Raw genomic sequence first — 24,508 nt, 5'->3', positions numbered from 1 at the left:
TGGTTCTGTGATCAAATACAGCACCAATAAAAAGTCATTTTTAATGCCCTGAGGAAGATGGTACCCATGGATGACCCCATCAGCCTCCTCCTTCTCACCCAGAAGGTGCTGCCGAAATCCCAGCTGTGCTCTGGGCAAGGAGAAACCATCCTATTTCTAACGATAGCAATAAAATAATAACAATAACACGACAAGGAAACCTTTCTCCACCTGCCCAATGTTTTCTCCACCATTTTCCCTGCGTGCCGGCCCCTCTCGGCTGCCGCAATGCCCGGCTCCTCACAGCCCCATCCTGGCCCCCCCTGCACACTTTCACTCTGCACATTTCTACAGCAACATCATTTACTTGGTTAAATAACTCATTTATCTTTTTATACTCTCTGCAGATCATAATACACCCACTCTGACAATACCGCACACCAAAGACCTAATTTTAGAAATGGTGTTTATAAGTAATCAGTTTGAAATATTGGAGCGGTCGCACGATGGGTTTTTTTTCCTGAAATACTGACGTTTGCAAGAAAGCTGCTCATAAGGAAAATTCTGATTATAACAACTCATTTAGAATAAATCAGTTTGAAATGGTTTATATAACACGGCGGTATGTGCCGTACATGAGCATCCAAGTTTCTGTGTTTTTTTCCTTTCACTGAGATGAGATTAAATGAAACCCCAAATGCAAGTGGTTTTGGGCACTTCTTTTTTTTTTTTTCCTCCGCTAAGCAGAGGAAATTCAGCATCTCAGCAATTTTATGGCCAATTGGGTTGGGAAAAAAAAAAAAAGAGACAAGACGAAAATTACAGAGAGAAGAATTACCACCCTCGCAGCCTGCCCTGCTCCCAACACCCCCAGCCCTCCCGTCCAGCTCAGGGTCCCTTCCACCCCGCTCCACCTGCCTTACGAGGGCACCTCAGGCTCTTGGGTTTTGCTGGGGGCTTTGCAGCCCTTTTCCCTCCTCCTCATCCCAAAGACAACGCCAGCCCCACAACAACCCCATCCCTGGGCAAAGCCTGAGCCAAGAGCTCCAAACGGGGCTCAAACCTCCTGGGGCTCTCACCACGGGATCATCTTCACCATCTATATCCTGGGCTGCAGCCAAAGCAGCGGGACCAGCACCACAAGGGAGTGGATTTTCACCCTCTCCTCTGCTCTCACGAGACCTCACCTGGAGCCCTGTTCAGTTCCGGAGTCCCCAGCACAGGATGGACATGGATCTGTTGGAGAGAGTCCAGAGGAGGCCAACAAGATGATCCAAGGGCTGGAGTAGCGAGGACAGGCTGAGAGAGTTGGGGTTGTTCAGCCTGGAGAAGAGAAGGCTCTGGGGAGGCCTTTGGGCAGCTCCCAGGACTGAAACGGGTTGCAGGAAAGCTGAGGAGGGGCTTTAGATCAGGGAGGATGAGGGGGAACAGTTTTCAGCTGAAAGGGGGGAGATTTGAGATGAGATCTTAGGAAGAAATTCTTTCCTGTGAGGGTGGGGAGGCCCTGGCCCAGGCTGCCCAGAGCAGTGGTGGCTGCCCCATCCCTGGAGGGGTTCAAGGCCAGGTTGGCTGGGGCTGGGAGCCCCTGATCCAGTGGGAGGTGTCCCTGCCCATGGCAGGGGGTGGGACTGGATGGGCTTTGAGGTCCCTTCCAACCCAAGCCGCTCCATGACTCCCCACTGCATCTCACAGAGCCCCCTCACTGCCCGAGACCTCGAACACCTCTACGGATGAGGCAGCCACAGCTTCTCTGGGCAACCTGGGCCTCCCCACTCTCATAGTGAAGAGTCCAAACCAGCTCAAATGGGAGGAGGGGAGAGCCCAGGGCAGGACAAGGACCTCCAAACCCCTCTAAATTTGGGCAAACCCATTCAATTGGCCAAAGTTGGGGTTTGCTTCACACCTCAAAGTGTATCCTGGTCCCTCAAAGCAGCACGGAGATGCTGAGCCCCTTCAGCACTCAACACCTGCTGCTGATTACACCCCTGACCCAGAGGGAAAGCAAACAGAGCAAAGCCAAGCTTTTAATTGTAATTTACTTTATTATTTTGTAAATGTGAATTTTACAAAGCGTTTTACAATTAATGATCACATTGGGTTGGTTTGTTTTTTTTTTTTTAAATGGATTTTTCATCATATGAAAACAGCTATGAGCACAGGTCCAACTCGGGGGTCTTAATCTTCTCTCTTGTTTGTTTTTTTAGTTACTGATATATCGTGTCAGCCATGACTACAAAATAACAGTCTTAACTACACAGAGTAAGAGCACATAAATACTAGTGAATAATGCACGGTAAAAAAAAAAAAAGAAGCTAGCATCGTTCGTGGCTGAGACAGTTGAGGAACATAATTCAGTGGTACTGTGAGATTTCCTTACAGCACGGAAAGTATTTTTAACAGTCATGAATTACAGTACTACTTAATACCCTATGAAGACGCTTTAAAAACAACCTTGTACTTTAAGTTCTTTTTTTTTTTCCCCAAACATTCTGTCCAAAGGATTAATGTTCTATTTGAATCAAGTGCCATCCAAATGTTCAAGTCAAAAATATTTATACATTTATATTCAGTTGTTTTTATTTATTTATTTCTTTATTTATGGTTTTTTTTTTTTTGTCTGCTAAAAATAGTATTGCAAGTTTTGGCTTTTACCTTGACATAAAAATCACAATTTTGTGTGCAAAACGCTTTAACAGTGGAAGAAACTCATCAGAGGAGTTGAGGGGTTTCCAATGTGAGTGCATTAGACATCGGCCCCCCCCTGGGCGAGCGGGGCCGGGGAGCCCCCCGCTCGCTCCCCTCCCACCCCGCGCGCTCAGGGCTCGCTTGCTGCCAGCACGACTGATTGGGACAGCAGGAACACTTGGGACAGCAGTTGAAGCCCGAGATGGTTGTGGACTCGCAATGTGGCCATGGGGATTTACTGCCAGGGAGGGGCCAGGGCTCATCCTGCTTTCCTGTTTGCCCTTCTCCGCTTGCCATTTCCAGAAAAATAAGCGATCTGAGCAAAAACCCGTTGGCAAAGGGCTGAGAGGAGGCAGCAGCTCCCTGCGCAGCACCACGGCTGGGATGCTCTGCTCTCTCATACACCAGTGAAGCCTTGGGCAATTCCAGTTTTGGGTGGCAAGTTGGGTTGAACCCTTCGTGGTTGAACCCGTCAATTAGCTTGAACCCTTTTTAGCTGAACCCTTTCTGCCCAGCTTGAACCCTTCGTGGTTGAACCTTTTTGCCCAGCTTGAACCCTTCACCACTGAACCCTTCAACCAGCTTGAATACTTCATGGTTGAACCCTTCAACCAGCTTGAACGCTTCATGGTTGAACCCTTCAACCAGCTTGAACGCTTCATGGTTGAACCCTTCAACCAGCTTGAACCTTTCATGGTTGAACCCTTCAACCAGCTTGAACCTTTCACGTCCTGTATCACCCATAGTTGGGTTCTCCACCACCCTCCCCACACCCTACTGGGGAATTTCTAGGGCAAAACCAGAGTTAGAAGAATTAAACCATCAAGGTGGCAAAGACGACCCACTCCCCGTCTTCCGGTGGTGAAACAGCAACACCAGGACCATCCCTCCTCCCGAGCCCCCTCTGTGGCAGCTCCCGCCGGCACCGGCACCCCACGGCAAAGCCACCGGCTTGTGGGACAGCGTGGGGCTCACCACAAGCCCTGATCAAAGCTGGACGCCAAGATGTGGGACCACGGTGCCGCAGAAGGTCATGCAGCCCTTCTGCAATGTCAGGATGGTGGTGTTAATTGGCGCTAACGAGGAGGAGAGGGGCTGGCTCTACACTATATGGCAGCTGCAGGTAACTTGTATGCTTACACTCCATTTTCTTTAAAGGTGCTTGGTATAACTTTAGATATATAATATACACGTAATATTGCTAATAGTCAAGCATAGGAATAAAGGTGCAGACATACCATAAATACTGATGCTTTGATTTTACACTATCAGACCTAGATGAATGCAGTTTCCTATTCACATTATAAAGCAGCCCCAAATTCTATAATTTAAAATAGTGTCGTAAACAAAGAGGAGGAAGGAGTTGGTTATGATCTGATCTTCTTAATCTGTTTTCCTTGGAAAAAAGGATCAAAAAATTCTAAGGCACTCAGGAAAGCCGCATACAATCGATGGACTGCTCTGTTCTCACCTTACATTCAATATTTTAAAGGGATTACTCTTTTTTTTGTTGCTTTTTTTTTTTTTTCGGAAGAATACAATCATTTCCATATAACATTTTCAAACATATCATTAATCCTCCACACACAGGAAACTTTAGTGCAAAATGCTTGCCCTCATCTACCAGATAAGGAAAAAAAACCCAACGCCCTTCACATTTTAGAAGTTTGCCTTCCTAATAATAATAATTAATAAAACAAACCCAAATAAAAAAAATAAAAGGAAAGGAAAGAAAAAAAATAAAAGAAAGGAAAAAAACCCTCAAAAATATACAGGAAGTTGTGCTAGGTATAAAAATATATATTTTCACTGTGCAACTTGACTCTCTTCAGACTCTCTGTCCTAAACCATTCAAGTACTTCTGCTGCTGCCCACCCACGCGTCCCACCGGACGGGCCGCGGGTTTGGTCCAGAATTAAAACCTCCAGCCAGCTGAGCTCCCCGACCCAGGGAGTGCTAAGGGGAGGAGGAATCATAGAATGGTTTGGGTTGGAAGGAACCTCAAAGCCCATCCAGTCCCACCCCTGCCATGGGCAGGGAAACCTCCCACTGGATCAGGTTGCTCCAAGCCCCATCCAACCTGGCCTTGAGCATCTCCAGGGCCTCCCCACCCTCTGCAAAAGCTTTAAAATACATCTATACGCCGACAGACACACACAGAAGGGACAACTTCTGATCTCTGATGCCTGGATCTGCTCCCAACTTGCCTCTAACTCTTGGCAAACCCACGCTTTTGGGGAAGCAAGGAGGCATTGGGGGTTCCTCAGCCAAACCTGACCCCAGAGCTCCACCAACCCAGTCAAGCTGCTCAAAAGCTGGACCCCAGCAGCCGCTCCCAAGGGGACGGGGACACCCCAAGGCCAAGGAACTGAATTGATCCATCTCCTAAGGGGTTCCTGGGGATGAAGTCCACCCCAAGCTCAGCTGTCTGGTCCCTCTACTCAGGTTTGCCCTCCTCCCGCGGTGCTGCTAGGCAGGGGACGCACTGCACCGGCTCCGGGCTTCGGCAAGAGCGTGAGGTTTGTTTGCCAATGTGGGTAAAGTGCAAATAGAGCCCCTGGCCGTGCTCATCCCCACTCCCCTAAGCATCGCGTGCCCCTGTGCCTGCTCAGCGTGCTGCTACCCGCACCGGTTCCCCAACCCTGGGGTGTCGCCGTCTGCCCGAGCCAAGTGCCAAAACCCAAGAGTTGTGCAAGATGTGAGGCAGGAACCACCCTGGCACCAAATTTTTGTTTTACTCAGGGCAAGGAGCAGTGGAACAGGTTAAGTGCCGGGCAGCTTTGTTATTAGGATGCGAAAAACTGCTTCAAGTATCAAAGAAAACAAAACAAATGGCCAAAGGTTGGGTTATCCTCTCTCCCCTCCCCTCGGGAACACAAAGAAGGAAGAAAACCCTGAGCAAAGTGCTGTCTGGGTTTGGGAACCAAAGCAGGGGAAGAAAAGAAGAGCACAGCCACGGTAGCCTTCACAAGTGACCTCGCACTTGTTCAGAGTCCCAAACTCGTTAAAGAATAAGCTGCAAATATCATTAAAGCAGGTCATTCAGTCACGGTAAAAATAATAACGAAAAAAGAAAAGCAAAAAGCAGTGCCTGGCTTTCCCGACACTGCCCCCATCCCTTGAAGCCCCTCGGCATTCCCGAGGGTGTCCAGCATCCCTCGCTCCAGCACCCAGCGTGAAGCTGCGGCCAGCGGGGTGGGTGACAGCACCCAGAGCCCTGCAGGAGCCGGGGCTGCAGGAGGGATCACGGCCACCATGGGAGGTTTCTAGGGAAAAGAGGCAGAGCTGGCACCAGGTAAGCTGGTACCCACGGCCCAGCCAGGCTCTACAGGCACCTGTGGGTTCCAACCCAGCACCCGCACCAAGCCAAGGCCACCAGAGCCACCAAAGCCACCTGGGAACAGCAGCTTTCGAAAACCAGACCCATCCAGTAACTCACACTGGGCTTTTCCACCAAAGGGCTTGGCTGGAGGAGGAGCAAGAGGCCAAACGCCCCCTCGTTCCCAAGACCTCTGCACAGAAGGGCACAAGATTTATTTTTTTTTAATAAAAATTCTCTCTCTTTTGGTTTTTTTTTGCATCCAATACACCCCAAATTATTAAAAAGCGAGAGTCTGGTTGGCCTGGGGATGAGAGAGGGCAGTGGGCAAGCCCCACACGCTGGCAGCTCTACCATGTTCTGCCTCCGGTGGAGATGCTGCCGGGAGCCAATGCCAAGAGCTCACAGCTCCGTGCCCTTCAGAGCAAGCACAGTGTGGTTTCCATGCTCAGACTCCTCTCCAAAGCCCTTTGCAGGTCGCTGAGAGGGGCTACTCCCCCCATCCCGTTGCCCCGAGAGGGTGGGGTGCAGCGGGGCAGCCTGTTTGCTCAAGAAGCGAGTGACGTGAAGGTGCGAGCGAGGCGAAGCAAACAAAAGGGAGTCACTGGGAGGGACAGAGAGTAAGAGAGAGAGAGAGAGAGAAACCAAACCCCAAAACCAGCCGTATTGGGGAAAAAAAACCCGACAACAACCCCCTACACCAGCCAGGGTCTCCATCTGCATCCCGCGCAGTCCTCCCGACACGTGCAAGCCTGAATTCCTGCGGAACCATCCCTGCTCCAGGGAACCGGATCCAACTCTGAGACAACAGCACCTCCGGCAGCAGCCGGCAAGGAGCTCCCTCCAACACCAGAAGCCTCTGACAATTCCCCCCACCCTGTCCCACTTGGCTTGAGCCCTTCTGCTAGAGACAAACATCACAGCACCTGTATCCTAACACACCTCACTTTCCTGTTAAGTGACGGTAAAACTTTCTTTCGAGGACAAGGTTAACGATGGCTTTACTTCTGAGCTGAGTAATGGATGGGGTGGTGATGACGGGGGGTGGTGGTTGGGGGGGGTGGCTAGCTTTTCTCCTCCCCTTCTTAAAATAAAGAAATAAAAAAGGAAAACAATAAAAGAAAAAAAGCTACAATCTTATCGACTAACCTCAGGAATATCAAAAAAGGAGCCCAATATTTGTTTTTTAAGTAGGTCGCCACAGACCTAGTCGTTTACAGTATAACGAATGCGATTATTTCCTTCATAAATTTTAAATACAAGCAGAATAAAAATCACATTTTTTTCAGGCAACAGTAGCAGTTCAGTAGGTAAGTGGCTTGATCACATTTTTTTGTTTTGTATTAGTAATGCATGCAAGCAGCTTTAGTAATACAGATCCCTTATAGGTCATGAAACGTTTGCTCTCTTTATAAAGTCCCTCCGTAAGTACCATCTTGTCTTCTCACGGGAGTTTCGGGCCGGCTGGAGGAGCCTGAACCTTGTTCAAAAGGTTGCGGAGTGCTTTGGGTATCCGATGCCATAGCATCTGTGGCAGCTGCCTCCTGTATCACAGAGCCAGCCCCTTCGGCATCCTCGCTCTGTTCGAAGGACTGGTTGGATCCATTGCTTAGCTCTACATTCACTGTGTTAGTTCTCAAGGCTACTATAGTTCCCGAATCGCTCCGCCTTTCTGCATAGATTCGCTGCTCAAAGACCTGAGCAGTGTTGGGCTGGAATTCTGGATCCAGAGGGACACTGTTTGTGGTGGAGCCCATGACCGTGCGGTACATCTCCATCCCTTCCGGCAGCATGGATTTAATCTTCGGCAGCCAGCGTTTGCGGACCCGGCGGGCGTTGGTGCACATATCGGCTGCTATAACATTCATCTCGCTTTCCTTAAAGCTCGGAGCAAAATTCTGACAATACACTGCAAAGACAGGGATACAGAGAGCTGAGGATTCGCAGAAAGCAACGAAAAGGCGGCTGCACGATCACAGCCGCTGTCCCATCCTAAAGACCTGCCGCACAGGCAGATGCCACGGAGCAGAGTTCACCCATGGGCCAGAGCACTCGCATGGACAGACTTACAGACAAGGACTCCTCAGCTCGAGGTAGGCACAACCAAGAAGAGATAAAACCAGAAGGCATGACAACCCCAGGTGGCACAGGGAAGGGGCTGGAGAAGAGCCACGTGCTCCACCAGGACCCAGCAAGCCCCAGAGGTACCATGCTTCTGCCCACAGGACCCAGCACCCGTGACCACAGCACGCTGGGATGGCCAAAAGCAGAGCTGGGCACGGGGAAGATCAACACAACCTCCTCAACAGTAGATCCACTAGCGGCTCTTAAAGCCACAGGCACAGCTGTGAGGGTGGGAAATGTCAGAGCTGCCCTTGAGCAAGCGGTGGAGCCTGGAGGACTGTCCTCTGCGCGTCCCACACCTTGCACCAGCCACCGCAGGGCTAACCAGTGCTGTATGAGCCACTGGCCCATCGATGGAGCACATCGACAGGCACATACCCTGCAGAAGCCCAGAAACACCTCAGCTGCAAGCCGGCTCCTCCAAGGGGACCAAGCACCTGATGCTATGGAGCAACATCATCTCACTGCCACGGTGAGTCATTACCAACTAAAGCTTGTGCACAGGGTAAAATTCAGTCAGTATGAAGTCATCTTACGCCCTGACACATGACAGTGAGTCGTAAGCACTGTCACTGGACAGCGATGCCTTTCCAACCTCGGAAACTCTTTGCAAGCCCTTAGCAAGGACCAAGCCTGGAAGGTCCAGAGTTGGGGCTCTGTGGGGTGAAGCTGCTCTCAGGGAGGCTGCTCCAGGAGAGCACCACGCAGAAGCTATGGGCAAGCACCAACAGCACAGTTCAGTGATCTTGTCTTTATGTACTGAACATCTGCCATCTCATTCCTTTTCTCCCTGTGCTGCAGATCTCAAGAGGGTGGCTGGAAGGACCCCGCAGCTCAGCAGCAATTAGAGAGAGGGAAGATTAATCTTCCAAATCTTAAAAATAAAAAATAAATTTAAAAAAGTTGCTCTAAGTTTCATTTTCCAGCACAATAATAATTACATAAAGATTTACCACCCAGAATCCAGCAAGGGTGGGAGCACACATTGCTTCCCCCTGCACATCAAGCCCACGGCAAACAGGCTTTGCTGCCCTAACCCATCAGGGCTTCTTGTACCACCCAGGTCCTCACTCACCAGCAGGTACCTTCTCTCCCACAGCGCACTCCTTGTATTCAGGAGTGACTGCAAGAGCCAAATATCGAACCATTTCTTTCTGGTGCCTTCCATAAATAATTAAACAACCATGAAGTCACAAAACTCTTCTGTTCTCGTATAAACGTCGGGTGCTGGGTACAAATACGCACAGCGAAGCAGGTAGCCCTGCACATCCCAACCCTAGCTAAAGTTAGGGCACTGTAATCCTGAAAACACAGGGATCTTACCTGCAGGAGAACCAAAAAGGTGTTAAACAACCGAGTCTTTGTACCCCCGGCTCTGAAACAGAGCGGCGCGGCTCTACAGACTGACGGACTCACTGAGCCACAGCACAGTGCTGAGCTTTGTGTGGAGTTCAGACGTTAAAAACAAAAGCTCCCATTGCTTTATGCAATCTCTTTAAAATTGCTTGCACCAGGACTTGATTTAACATATTTTTCTTTAAAAAAAGAATTTTACAATATATATTCAAGGAAATGGACTGTAAGGCTAAACAAAAGGCTGCCAGCGAGATGGAGAGGAGATCAAACCCAGCTACCAAAGCTGAAGCAGCCAGGGGTTTCCCTGATGCATAAAATCAGGGAATGGTTTGGGTTGGAAGAGAGCAATCCAGTTCCAACCCCGCTGCAGACACCTTCCACTGGATTCATGGGGGACTTTGCTGCTGAAGACCAGCAGCCCAGGGCATCGCAATGCACCACTACTCTTAGGCACCACCAGGCACCTAACAATAAAATAATTAACTGAAATTAGTGCTTTAAACAGCAAAACAGTCAAGAGGCAATAACGTTCTATATTAAGATACTGCCAAAAAATAAATCTGCTTCAGCCCACCCTAAAATGATGCAAAATAAAAATAAATTAATTTTCCTATAATCTAATTTCAACTGATATAGCTCCCACGTTATGCAACAGAGACAGGCTTCCCTGCTTAGCTTTCGGCTTTGCTCTCAGCATGCTGTTCCAACAGAGCAGCAATAAATCTCTCTCCTTACATTTCACTGCATTAAGAACCCTGCTGTCCAGAGGCTTCCTGCTGGGATCGCTCGTGGAGGACCGGATTCCAGTTCCGCAGCTGTTGGCAAGCGTGTTCCTGCAAGAAAGGGAAAGGAAGATCCTTACATCGGGGACTCCAGGGGTCTGCTTTGTCCTCTTCCCTTTAGGTTCTTACAGAGGGATCACCACCTTACACGATGTTAAGGTAAGGAACGGGGAAACCTTGTGGTCAGGTTCAAGAATCACTAAGAAAAAGCACTGAGGATTAAGTAGTCATGATGCATCATCTGTTCACAGGGTTAAAACACCAGGAGATAAACCCAGTCCCTTGGGAGAGCGCAAAGAGCAAGAGGACGTACCGATCGAAGAAGGTGGCCAGCAGACGTCTCAGAAGGACCTTGTGTTTGACACCAGCACATAAGTGGCAATTCATCAGCTGCCCCCGGGTGATGTAAACACCTGAGCCTGGGAGAGTTGGAGACGGAGAATCCAGAATTAAACCCTTGTCTTGCTGACAGCACCTCTTCCCAGCCTGGAACAAACTGCTCCTCCAGAGCGGGTCGGTCATGGTGCTGGTGTAATGCTGCTGGGAGAATGTTCTTCACGTGCTGCTACAAAACCCCAACAAAGCTATTCCACCCAGCAGGGACTGTTATTGCAGTCTCTTGGTGTCTTGGCAAGTCTCAGGTAATACTAATTCCTAATTTTATCTCTACAGAAAGGAAGTCTATGGAAATTGAATGAAAGGACTCCCTTCTTGCAAAGACACACAGTGCAAGGCTTTATATTGTCATTTTATATGTACAGATTAGATTATTTATTCTCTCTGAACGAAGAAAACCTCAATCCGTTTGGCCTTTTCTCAAGTGAAAGATCGCAGAACATATAGCTAGAAATCAAATAAAATAAAATACCCCATCTAGCCTAGAAAAGGTACTCTGTTACACTACAGATCTAAACGTTCCCCCAAACTCCAGCCCATCACCTCTTGATACTCCTGGTGAGCAGGAATTCTCCTTCTATTGCACGGGAACTGCTGACTTTGAAATACACTGCGTTTAAGGATGCTCTCCAGAACAAAAAGGAACCCCTGCCAGAGCAGCTTTGCATGTCCAGAGGTCTGGCAGTGCTGTACAGCAGGTTTCTTCTCAAACCCTTTTACTCTGCACACAGCTCACATGGACCAAACTGCTCCTGCCTCAGCATCAGCGATAGCAGAAGGTTTCCTATTTTTCAAGCACACCATTATATGAGAGGGGTTTGGTATTTGCTTTTAATTAAGATTAAACAATGGGTCATATCTGGATTCAGAACATGCTCTGCTCTCAAGATATAAAAACATCTATTGGAGAAATAGAATTACCTCCTGGATTTCCAGGAAAGCCTACAGATGATTGTCCTTGATCTTCTGGATGAAGACAGAGCTGCAGAGCCGCCCTTGCCTCCCCGAGCCTCACCCTCTCCCTGCGGATGGCAGCTCCCTACACCTTCCCTGCCTCCAGTCCTGCCCCAGAAGCATCAACCATCACTCCAGATCTCTGAACATCCTGCTTCTCACCACGTATCTTCCATGTATTCTCTTCCACACACAGTATCTGTCTGTCAGATGCACTATGATGACTTACAGTCTCAAGATGTGCCAGGGGAGCTTTAGATTGGATACTAAGAAAAATTTCTTTACTGAAGAAAGTGGTGAAGTGCTGGCAGAGGCTGCCCCAGGCAGTGGTGGAGTCTCCATCCCTGGAGAGGTTCAAAAAGCACATGGATGTGGTGCTTCAAGGACAAGGTTTAGTCGGCACAGCGGTGTTAGGCTGACTGTTGGACGTGATAATCTTAGAGGTCTCCTCCAACCTTAGTGATTCTATGATTCTAAGGCTTGTGGAAGACCCTCTTGGGGAGAGCTGCTTGAGTTTGCAGAACCAATCACAGCATGAAAAATCAGAGACAAAAGGAAAACACTCTGAATGGAGAATTGAGGAAAACCCTCGCTGCAGGACCCTCCTGTGTGCACCAGGGTCAAGCCCCCTCCAGGTCTCACCAGGTTTGAGACAGGAATTAGCTTTCTTCAGCCACGCTATTTTAAGAGATAAGCCATCAGAGGGAACGCCAGACGCTATGGAGGGTTACTTCATTTTAATAAATAAAAACCAGCCGAGGCAGCCGCTATCAGTTCAAGATATTAATCTACTTTTTTTTTCCAGATTGAAAAATGTAAATCAAGCTGAGCTGCCTTGAGCCAATTTGCAGCTCTCACTGTGAAAATAACCTGCACCACTTGATGGTTTTAAGAAGTCTCACATAAAATGTAAATGGGCACAAAATGAATATTCCAGATACAAAATAAATACTTGTGTTTGCACGCTGTGCTACAGCGTGTGTGTTTTACTCCTGCCTTCCATCAGAGACCCATCCTCCATCCAATGGAAACCTTTGGGCATCCCCTGAAATCCAGATTCTTTCTACACTGAAATGAAATCACGCTACTCACTGAGAGATAAATGAGCAGAAAGAAAGGACAACTGATTTGGATTGATTGCACTGCCACGTGTCCTTTTTGTACCAAGGGCTGCACAGGTATTAATTAAACCTCCTGGCCTGGGCAGCGGGTACGTGCTGTCGCGCAGAGATTGCTTCATCCAAACAGAGCTGCCTCCAAGGGAAAACACTCCACAACAGCACAGGCTGTAAACTGAGAGGGCTACGGTAGCAAAGTGAAGCTGGAGGGGACTTATAAAAGCAGAATACAATGATTTAAACCGGGATTTGATCTGCAAACCACAGTCAAACAGTGCTGGGGTACCCGGGCTGCAGGTTGGCACAGCCACTGTGCTGGATTTCACTCCTTATCCAGCTCTACACCACCAGTATCATAAAAAGCTAAACAGCACCATCTTCCACCTCAAGCTGGCCATAAATCCTGCGTAGAGAAGCAGTGAGCTCTCCTGATATTGTAAATTCCCCCCAAAGTGAAAATAAAGGACCAAAACCAATTCCTTCTCTTCCTTCCTACTGCAGTGGTTCCCAGTTCAGTAACACCCCCCATTTTAAAAAAGCTTTTGTAGGATTTTTCCAAGCTTGTTCACTGACACAAATTTTATCCCCATTGCTTTGTAAATCTTATAACACGATGGTTTTTTTTCTGGTTTGGTTTTTTTCCGATCCGTGCATCTAAATCAAAACGCAATTGCGATGCAGCCCACACCAAGCAGGAAGAACACAAGCTGAAGAATTTAATTAAAACGCTAAATGAATTCAATTCAATAAATCCTGTTAATGACACATTTTTCTATCACCAAATTAACAAACATAGAACTTTTTAAAAGATGATCGGTGATGAATAATCCAGAAAGACACAGCAAAGGCACACAAGATGCACGACTCCAGCAACAGTGCAGGCAAGATGAAGAACACGTTGCGAGAACGAAAATGTCAGCGATCCCCAGGAATTCTCAGGCAAAGAAAAGTGACTCCCTCCTTACCTGCAACGAGCTCAAGTTTTTCTCCAGGATCTCCCTCCGAGTAGAGTTTTGGGTGGCAACGGTATCCGATTTGACTGATAAGACTGGCTGGAAGAGCAACTAGATCCCGTCGTATGAGGACACAGGAGCGGTTCTCCAGTGGGATCTGCTCCGGCTTCTCTTGAGCAACTTTAAAATTAAAAGGGAACCCCATTAAACCAGTTTACCATGCAGGCACAACATGAACAGAAGATCAGATTTTTAATTTTTCAGGTAGCTCTTGGAAATATTCCTCCCTCCAGGAATACAACCCTTGGCCAGGGCTATCGGCTGCAGGGCAGATGCCACCTGAAAGTATGGCAAGATCTCCCCCACCACCCACCACAGCAGTCTCAAACGCGTGTTCTGGTCCTGCAAGAGGGTTTCTTAGAATCTAATTATGCTTTAACTTTTATTAAGTTAATCACTTATGAAAATGGGCAACTGTGCAGCCAGCATCGCTCCGCACGTGCAGAATACTGAGCTGGCTTCCCGACGATGCTCCCAGAAGAATGGCAGGGTACTCCACCTGGGGTTTCTAAAAGAGGCAATAAATTGCCTGAGCATGATAAATACCTGCATCAGTACCACAAATACTTCTCCTGATGGTTTTTTTTCCTGCTGAAATTACAAGCCAGGCTCTGCAGATACCCACAGTGCCAAGAAAAGGCACTGCAGGCTCCCCCAAGGGCGGCACCAACCAGCCACCTCCTGCAAGCTCCAACTCGCCCTCTGAAGCGCCTTCTCTTACCCTGCCTTTTACAAGTTAATGTTTCTTCTCAATAATAAGAGAGACCCCAACCAAGAAACCAAAAATTGTTACTGAGTTGTGGATTCAAACCCAAATTCCTGGGTTTTGCCAGGACGCGGCTGTGACGTGTCCCAGGGTATCCTCCTTGGAGCCCATCGCTGCCCATTTGCAAACTGGAAGCATCCAGCTGTCCTACCAGCACCGTGCAAGTCTGGGTCTTGTGGGCACGCAAAGGATTTGCTTTCTAATGAACATTCACACTGCAAGTCCGCAGGCTTGCTTAAAACTACAATTTTTGACAGCAGAAGAGGGCTGACATGGGAGGCGGTGGGAGACTTCACAGTTCTGAATTGCAACTCAGCTCCACAATGATCCAGCTTTTTCTTCCCCAAACTGTTTGATAATGTGGCAAGGGCCGTGCATAAACCCAACCCCTGCTCTGTGCTTCAATATCTGTGACCACAGAGAGAAGTAAAAACCTCAGCAATTAGTGTTTCTGAACTCAAAATGTCTCCGACTCGCGAAGTGCCTTTTCCTGCAATTATTTCGGTGTTCTGGGGGCCACTTTTCCTCTCTCCAGATAAAATAACAAGTTTTGTAGACTTGTTGCTGCAGTAACCAAAGGGCGATGGTTCCGTACAATGGGAGCAGTGTTCTAACTAGGACACGCTCCGCGACGCCGTGCTGTGCCGTGGCATCCTAGCACAGGCACAGGGCTGGGAGCATCCCACCCTCGTTGCTCTCTCCATCCCTCAAAAGCCTGAATACCAGGAGGATACCCCTTGCTTCTGGACCCACACCGTGGCAGAGCAGCATTCCCTTCAGCCATTAAGCACCAAACAGCAGCAGAAAACCTCCCATAATGTTTTTAAGCCAACTTCTCCTGCCGTCACAGCCCGATTCTCTATGCAGGGCTTTGTCGTGCTGATGTGCAGTCCCACTGACACACAGAATTCTCACCCACCACAACATTCCCTTATTTAACAGTGCTCCCAAGCATCCCCGTACTCTCTCTTGGAGATGGAAGTCATCGTCTGCTCACACAGAGGAAGCCTCAAAGACCTGTAACATTTCCAGTGCTTTCTAACATGATAAGCAGAGCAGATCCAATGAAATAGTATTTTTTCCAGCTTGAACATATCAAAAGCAGATAGGCACAAGATACAGGGGAACCAACACCTGGAGGGGGCCGCTCTGCTGTCCTTTACAGGTTTTTTGGCTTTGGCAAGGCAGGTGCACCAAGGTGGGCTATAGCACAAACACAAACCTCCCGTGGAGAGTATTTGATAGTTAGTATTTGATAGGAATGGTTGCACTTGATGATCTGGTGGGTCTTTTCCAACCTGGTGATTCTATGAGAGGAAGCAGCAGGTAGGGACATCACCACCAGCTCCCACCCAGAGTCCTCTGTGGGTTGCACACAGGCTGAACTAAAAAGTAAAATTAAATAAGAGGCCATATACGAGGTATCGTCCTGCTGATAAATCCCAGAAACCAGACTTGGACGTTCTAGTCCATTCTACTCTACTTTATTCAACATCGAGACAGATGTATGACGCTTTTAGGGGTAAAAGAGAACTTGGCAAGAGCATTTTGTGCTAAATGCACATCCCTGAGCCATCAGGCAGCAGGACAGATGAGGACAAGGCCATGCCCGTACATGGGGCTCCTGCTAATTGCAGGCAGCTCGTCAAGGCTAGCGCTCTGCAGTGCTGAGCTCTCCATGGAGTCACAGCTTCAGCTGCCTGGCAGGAGTAGAAAAACCATCGCAATCCCTCACAATCCCGCCCAGGTTGTGTAAAACTGCATTTCTGATACTGAATTTCTACTTTTAATTAATGACTCAGGTCCAAAGCACCCACGATAATCACCACCACCTAAAAACCAGCACATGTTAAGCTGGGCAGACCGATACGGATTCTCAGAAAGCTTCTCAAGAGTCCTCCAGTTATTTTTTAAGCGGTATAAAGGCTGCGGGTCTCCAGGGAAAGCAGTTGCAATCGATAGCTCAAATGAGACAGAGTTCAGAGCAGGAGAGGCAGGAGGTCCTGGCAGCTTGTGACCCAATACAGCTGTAAAGGGAACACAGAAGAGCTCAGCCTGGAACGTCCATCAGCAACGCCCTCCTCCTCCCCGCTTCTTCACCACGACAAAACCCAACCAGCAAACAGCTACAGCAGACAAGGACAAACCTACCTGCTCTGCCACTTTCCATAGGCAAACAATAAAAACAGGTTTGGGGCCAAAGAGATCCAAGGGGAGCAACAATGAGGCAATAAAGAGAAAGATCAGCACAAGCACCGTATTCGTGCTGTCTTCCTGGAGAAATGCTGAAGGATTTGCTGTCAAACTTGCAATCTTAAAGAAAAGCAGGTTTTCAAGTAGCCACCGCTGCCGTGCTGGTTGGTGACAGTCCTGCCTTGAAGGAATTCTTTGCTTTTGAAGGCATTTCACTTCCTACACATGGAGCCATGGAGAAGTTTACATTCCTTCCTGTGAAATCAAATACTTCATAAACCAAACTAAAATCTGGGCTAAAAAGACCAAGCATAACTCAATCTACTCTTCTGTTTTGGTTACATCTGTCCTGCTGGCTCGCTGTCTATAAATCTCTTATTAAACACGGGCATGAATCGTTTTTTGAACTTTGTTTCCATTAAAGCATTAGCACAAATTCAACGATACCAAACAAAAACGACCAAAGATTTCAGCTTTTCAGTGCCACCTCAATTCAGCAGATAGCAATCGGTTATGTAAAGAAGCAGGATACAAGAGACACTTTGGTCCCATGTTTTCAAAGAAAGCCAGTCTGTTTGGCCTTTATGCTCTGAAGAACAGGATAGTATTCGCCTCTAATTAATTTGTATCTTCAGAGGGCAGTGGCTCCTTCCCTTTGAATGAAAGGGCAAACAATGTGAAGTATTGTTTAATACAGTTTTGTTCTCGATCAAGAAAGAAGCCTACCAGCTAGCGGAGAGGGGCAGGAAATCATTACAGAGGCAGCGATGAGAGCTGCCAGCCAAACACTGGTATATTTTATTTATTCAGATACGTGTTTTCATCTCAAACTCATATGGATGCTGCAGCTGGCAACAAGTGGTCCAGAATGGGAAGTACCCCAGGCTTCAACTGGATATAAGGAAGAATTTTTTTACAATGAGGATGATGAAACACTGGCCCAAGGAGGTGGTGGAGGGCCCATCCCTGGAAACATTCAAAGCCAAGTTGGATGGGGCTCTGCACAGCCTGATCTGGTTAAAGATGTTCCTGCTCCAGCAGGGGGTTGGACTGGATGGGCTTCATGGTCCCTTCCAGCCCAAAGCATCCTATGACTCTTCCTGGCTGAAGAGGCAGCCTCAACCAACTCACCAGTCCATGCTTCGAAAGCTGGAGTCACAGGAATTGTAGTGCTCCATGGCTCCAGGCTATGTGTAATGCCAGCATTCACTTATTTCCTTAGCTCCCGACAACCCAAACACCAGAGCTTTAAAATTATTTGTGAACCACCAGTTCCCTCCAGTCTGGGTTCTCCTCTTGACCTATTTACTGGATATAAACTTCAACATACTCCCATGGGTAAGAAACAACTATTTCTGTTTTAGGGATGGGATTTTGAGATATATAAAGATCAGAGTGATGGACCTTCACCCAGAAGTTAACAGTTACGGAGCCCCAGCATGAAACCACAAGTCACAAACCCCCAGTCCACCACAACGGCTACGAAACCATCTCCATTTGCTCCACCACCAGTCACTATGTATGCAAACACGTGGATAATTCTCCCCCGCTCCCTGCACGATGAAGTTTCTTCTAAAATAGTAGTATTTTATAAACATTTTTTATCCGATTAGCCTATTTTCCACTGGCAGCAAGACTACCCCAAAAATAGCATCCCTGCTGCAGCCCCAGCATCACCAGCGTCTGCCTGCATAAACCTGCACCACAGAGGACACACGCATGCAGATATATGATAGAGTCCCAACCGGGACAGTTTATGTTTTACAAATAGTACATTTATAACAACATACTGGAACACAGAGTTTTGATTTGTGACCTATTTATACAGGGAGGTAATCTGGAATTAGTATAGGAAAAATATTACTCGTTTATAAATACCCCTATCTTGCCTTCGCTTCGCATCTCAGCCAGGAATGAAACATCTGCCAGCCTAAAATTAAACATCTGTGTTTTACGGTGAGGAAACCGGGACTGGAAGTTTAACGCCAAAAAAGGTCAGAGGCTGCTCTGCTTCCCTGCAGCCGCTCAGCATCACCGGTCCCTGTGCCGGGACGGCGGCGTCGGCGCTGGTGTTGGCTTCCAGCAGTGGAGCTGTTGGAAACCCTCAACGAAAAGCCAAAGGAGAAACGTTCCGGTGAATAAAAAGGGCATCCCGACCACTGGATTCCCTAATGAAACACTCACTACCTCTTTGCTCACGAGCACTGCTCCTCGCAGGATCTGATCGCCGTTCCCGCAGTCAGAACCAGCCACTTTATTGCGGCTGCAATTATCTGGCGTCGCCAGCCGTGATTTACATCATCGCAGCCCGTCGTTCCCAGGCTCGGGTCAGGATGCTGCACGGGCTGCGCCGGAGCCGCTCATTACGGATTCTGGGTTGTTTCTTGCCCTCTTTCCTTACTGTCAGGAATCAGAGGCCAGGAGAGAAAACTATTCTCTCAGCTAATTACCACAACTATTCTATAATGGCTATTTTAGATGAATTTTTAATGAAGCGTGCTCTTGTCAGTTCAGGATTTCAGAACTTTCAAGTCCAGCCTTTACATTCCAGCCATTTGCCGCATCAAGATTTCTGCTCTCCCCTGCAATCGGGCGCAGCAGGAGCAGGGGAGGAGGACGGACCCGCATGCAACTTCACTTGCGCCTGTCAAAATTAAATTAACTGCATCTGCTAAGCAGCACGCTGACTGACGAGAATGCGGTTCAGTGCAGAGAAACGCCGAGCATCTGCAAGTCCTGCTAAACCCACTTCAGCTCAGGCCCACGACGCTGTAATTAACGAGGATAAAAATACTTGGCTTTTGTTTAATGTTTTCTGGAGTTGTGCGTTCCTCAGATCAGATGCGAGGAACCTCATTAAGTCTCACTCGTGTCCTCAAGGCCCACATGTTCTCCCAACCAGCCCTAGTTACAGCAGAAGGAGCCATTTTACTGCGATGCTCCAAGCCTTCCTGGTGGCTGCAGGGATGCTGTGACCATCAAACACAGCCAGAGGCCGGTGGGGGATGATGTTCCTTTTCCTAAATCCTTCTGCAAGTCCCTGCCCCATCTACTGACCCCAAACCCTCATCCTCCCATCAGCCTGCATTTAAGACTGGCCTCATCCTTTCATTTATCTGCACCTCCTTTTCACATCCAGCACCTTCCCTAGCCCATCCCGCCGGTGCCACCGCTGCAGGACACACATCACCTTCTCACAGAATCACTGAACACCCTGAATCAGAAGGGACCTACAAGGATCGTTGAGTCCAACTCCTGGCCTTCACAGGACAACCCCAAAATTCAGACTACGTGTTTGAGGGCATTGGACAAACACTTCTGGAATATCGTCAGGCTTGGTGCCATGACTGCTTCCCTGGAGAGCTGTTCCAGTGCTCCACCACCCTCTGGGGGAAGAACCTTTTCCTAAAATCCAACCTAAACCTCCTCTGGTGCATCTTCCTGCCATTCTCCGAGATGTCTGCCACCATCAAACCCTTGCCCAAGGTGACGATGTGCTCCTTGTCTCTCTGGTCCCAGCTTTGGAGATTCTGTGTGGTTCTGACTGTGAAAAGAGGTGAATAAAAATAAACAAAAAAAACAGCCTTGGGTAAAGAATTGTCTTCATGACTTCCCCAGGCTCAGTGCGGCCCTGCAGAGCATCTTCCCCTGCCCTACACTGCCCCGGCCTCGGGAGCAGTGGGTGGTGGTACTCAAGGCAGATGATGCTCAAGGAGAGTGAAGAACATCAGCTACCAGCATCCCACCACACACTCACCAGCTGCATCTCAGTCAATGCTTCAGCTGGGAATGGAAAAAGTGGAATAAAAAAGAGGGGAAACCCACCCCTTTCTGAAATTCAGGGCTTCGTCTGCTGTGCTCTTCTTTGGCTTTGTTTTTGTTTTTACGAATGGGGCTCTTGGAAACCTTGGCAATCACTATTTTAAAGGGCTCCCCCCTCCCCCAGGCCTTTGTAAGGCTGTCGGGATCTGCATGCCAGGAGCAGGATTAGCTGGCTTCTCTCTTCCATCTTATGGTTTTATTATTCTGCACCTTTTGAGGGTACAGTTTATCCCAAGTAATTAAAGCACAGTTAGCTGTACAAGTCCAAACCATAATGGAATAGCTTAGGTTTTATTTTTTTTTAATCTCTTTTTTTTGTGTGCCCTCTTCTCCAGGAAGCCTGATACTAGAGCTGGCTTATATAAAGCAGGAAACTCCCTTGAAATGTGCCGGTGTGGAAGAGATATGTTAGCAGGAATCGGGTACATTAGAGCCTTACAGCGGGGCTGAGTATAGCTGAGCTCCCAGTCTGCCACCTCCCTGCACGGCCCCTGCCTTGGCATCACACATCACAACATGGTTCGAGTCTTCTCCCTGCAGAAACCAAGCAGGAAAACTTCACGGTGGGATGTCTGGCTCGGATGCCCAGCTCCGGTGCAAGGGTTGGATCTTCAGCAGCATCTTCAGCAACAGTCAAGAAAGCTGCTCGTATTTCTGATTTTCCAACTGGGGTGACTCCGCTGCGCCACGAGAATTGGGGACAACTGTCTGCCCCATCCCACGCTCACCTTCTGAATTGATCTTGTCCTGCTACTGCACGAACCGTTATGGGGAAGGAAATCAACACGTCTGAGGGTCTGATCCCACTGCTCTGAGGAATAACTGCGAGCGCCAGCACTGAAGGCAACGGCCCCATTACTCACCACAGCAGGGAAGCAAAAGCAAAATGGAAACAAAACTAGTGTGCAGAAAACCACTCTGATTTCTGCCCAGTCTGACTCCTTCCAGTACTTAAACAGGGGCTATGGAAATGTGGCTGATCTGCCTGGCAAGGGGAGATGCCAAGGGGATGTTGGGCTCCTGCTCTTTGGGATGGGATGGGATGGCGTGTGTGGATGAGTCTGTTCCCAGTACTAGGGAAAGCCCAGAAAGGGTTGTACTTGTCAAATCGTCCCCCTTGCACAGGAATAAAACCAAAGGGCTTTGGGGAAAGCAAGCCAGCTCTTCAACAAACGAGAGTTAAATATTTGCAAAATTAGTTCAGCATTTTCAGTGCAGAACCATAGCGAGGAAAGCAGCTGCAGGCAAGAGGATGCTCTGTGCTGCCAGAGGCAGTGGGAAGATGTCCCTCCCCAGGGAGCACCCGTGGATCAAAGCTGTTGCCACAAAACACCTGCAGCTCCGACAGGGAGGCTGCAGCGCCAAGGCTGAGCCTCTGCATGGGATGCCATGAGCTTCATTTGCACGGGACACTACGAGCTGCCTCTGCGCGGGATACAGACACACCAATGACCCAGCTGGGCATCCTCCCTCTGGTCCTGAGTCCCTGGCTCCATACTCCCACCTGCCCCTGCTCCTCAGCAGGGTCTGAGCCCCGCAAGGTGCCTGGGGACAAGGGATGCAGGTTTGGAAGCCCTCTCCTGCATGGGAAGCAAGAGAGAAGGGGCCTCGTGCCCCCATGCCTGGGGCTGAGCACCATCAGAGTGAAGCTCCCTCCCCTAAGCCATGTACAGGGACCCACCTAACAGAGACATAAAATCATACCAAGAAGCCCTCAAATTGCTTTTCCTTTTGTGACAGCGATATGCCAAGCAAGGCTGGAGAACGTAAGGGGGGGGTCACTTCAAGCGGTGGGGATAAAAGTCTTTCTCTTTTCCTTTTGGCAGATATTCCTAATTAACAACATCTATGCCAATGATTTTTTGATGTTTTTCTCCCTTCCTGCAAATGCCGTACGCTCAGCACTTCATTCCAAAAGGGCAGGACAGAGGGAACGTGCACTGCACCTCGCCGGGGATGTTAACTCCCAGACCAACCCGATTCCCTTCCCACAGACCATCATCCCTCTCGGATGACCCACGGCAGGTGAGCTCAGCCATCATCACGGGGTGGGTGTAACCACCCCACGGCTCACGTAACCACCCGGCTGCGCGTCGGCAGCCTCAGCCAAAACTCGAAGGGCTAAGCCAACTGTGGCGGACGACACGGCCTTGCTTATCTAAAAACCCTCTCAGCTGGGCACGCAGCCCACGAGCGATGGCACCAGGGAACCTGCCCAAATCACACCTGGACACCAGCACCAAGCCCATCATGTGCATCACACTATGTAAATAAATAAATCAAGACCCCCCTCAAACGCAAAAGCCTGATGAACAAGCCCCAAACTACTCCTGCTGGCAGGAGAAGGACCAAGCAAGCGCTGAAGGAGAACAAAAAACCCGAGGAGAGAGACTGTCCATTACCAGAATAGCTTCCCGAGGACTTGATGTACATCTGCCCGTACTGCTCCTCCACCATGGTGTCGTACGCCTCATCGTCCTCCTCATCCTCCTCGTTGTGGTAGGAGGTGGGGCTGTCAGTTGTGGGAATGCTGCTGGCGCCAGGGCTCGTCCGCTCCCCCTGTGAGTACTGGACCTGCTGGACGTTGGGGATGAGGGTGGCCAGGTTGGGCATCCCGTAGTAGGAGACACGGGAGAGCTTCAGGGGCCCCACGTTGGCACCGCCGCCAGCCCCATCCCGGGCACCGGGCTCGAGGGGCCGCTTGCCGGGGAGGGCAGCTGCCTGCAGCTCGAGGTTCTCGTGTTTGACGCGGGTGAGGAGCGGGATGGGCATGGAGGGAGACATGACGTAGGGCGCCGAGGCCGACTGCAGCTGGTTGCAGGGGCTCTGTGGCTCCGAGCTGGGGTCTTCGATCATGGTGGTCTGAGAGTCACAGTGGGGAGAGCTCACCTTGAACATCAAGTCCGTCCCTTTCTCCACGATGTGCTGGATCTGCAGGAAGCCCGCCGTGTACATCACCACCAGCTGCTCGCTCGCCGCCATGGTCAGCTTCCCGGTGTAGCAGAAGGAGAGGATCTGCTGGAAGCAGGTCGGGGGGACGGTACCCGGCAGCTCAAAGGCATTTTTGCTGTTCCCACTGAACAAGTCTCGGAAGTAGAGGCTGCTGGCGGCCAGGACTGCCCGGTGCGCCTTGAAGGCTTGGCCCTTCACCACGATGGAGACATCGCAGTACAGCCCCAGCAGTCGCTGCTCGTTCAGGCAGCCCAGAACGGTATTCCCAAAGTTGGGAATCTCTATGTGCAACATCTGCGACATGGCTCAGGATCGGCTGGAGCTCCTCAGACATTCAATGCAGGAATATTCAAAGTAGGGCACATCTGAAAAACGGAGAAGGCAGGGAGAGAGGCACAGCGTTTTTAGACAGTTCACCAAAGCAGGAGGAACCCACCCCACCCGACATCAAAGGCTCGAAGCTGAGCTCCGAGAGCCGACGCTGAAAAGCAATCGCTTATAAAAATTACTTATCGATGTTTTCAAACAGCATTGGAAATGCTATTGGTGGATGGCAAAGGACATTCCAAAAATGCAAGTATTTTCTTCAAGTTGCGGTCCGTTTAAATAAGCACCACTGATTTATTCCCCCGGGGGGTTTCACTTTATGCAGGAAAATCTGAATGGTAATGGGAGAGGAGTGAGCAGTGAAGCAACCGCAAGGTAGTCGGACAGATCTTGGGTAGCATTATATAAGAAACACAACAACCAGCAGCTATGCTGGAACTACAGAAAAGATATTTATAAAACAATGTGCCATTCTGCCTGAAATAAATACAGCATTCTGCCAGAGCAGAGCGACAGCTCCCAGGAAAAAGCACTCGGAAAAGCAATCTTGCCATTTGCACTAGAAAGAGGGAGCATTTCAACAGTTAAACCCCCTCTCAACAGATTTATCCTCCAACAAAACGAGGCTTAGCTCCAAATTAAGCCAGATATCTGAGCCCCGATAAAACAAACCAACCTGCCGCAGCAAGCCACCTACCAAGTTCTCTTCTTCTTTTTCTCCC

General features: G+C 49.1%; 1 protein-coding gene across 7 annotated transcripts in view; it reads right to left on the bottom strand.

Moving 5' to 3' along the window:
- Nucleotides 1–2,549: 2,549 nt before the first annotated feature.
- Nucleotides 2,550–24,508, bottom strand: part of NACC2 (NACC family member 2) — a 47,628-nt gene continuing 25,669 nt past the window's right edge. For 5 of the 7 annotated variants that reach the window (XM_069873285.1, XM_069873288.1, XM_069873284.1 and 2 more), the window contains exons 2-6: nt 22,910–23,824; nt 13,679–13,846; nt 10,559–10,664; nt 10,199–10,296; nt 2,550–7,892 (exon numbers count right to left, since the gene is read on the bottom strand). In XM_069873285.1, coding sequence (XP_069729386.1) covers nt 7,393–7,892; nt 10,199–10,296; nt 10,559–10,664; nt 13,679–13,846; nt 22,910–23,762 — 1,725 coding nt within the window. In that variant the 5' untranslated portion in view covers nt 23,763–23,824 and the 3' untranslated portion in view covers nt 2,550–7,392. The remainder of the gene's footprint in view (nt 7,893–10,198; nt 10,297–10,558; nt 10,665–13,678; nt 13,847–22,909; nt 23,825–24,508) is intronic. The other 2 variants (XM_069873289.1, XM_069873290.1) reach the window with 2 other exon arrangements.

This window comes from Phaenicophaeus curvirostris, chromosome 20 (assembly GCF_032191515.1).
Source record: "Phaenicophaeus curvirostris isolate KB17595 chromosome 20, BPBGC_Pcur_1.0, whole genome shotgun sequence".
Classification (NCBI taxonomy): Eukaryota; Metazoa; Chordata; class Aves; order Cuculiformes; family Cuculidae; genus Phaenicophaeus; species Phaenicophaeus curvirostris.
Note: the sequence above shows the minus strand (reverse complement) of the source record. Positions and strands in the feature narration are given on the sequence as shown.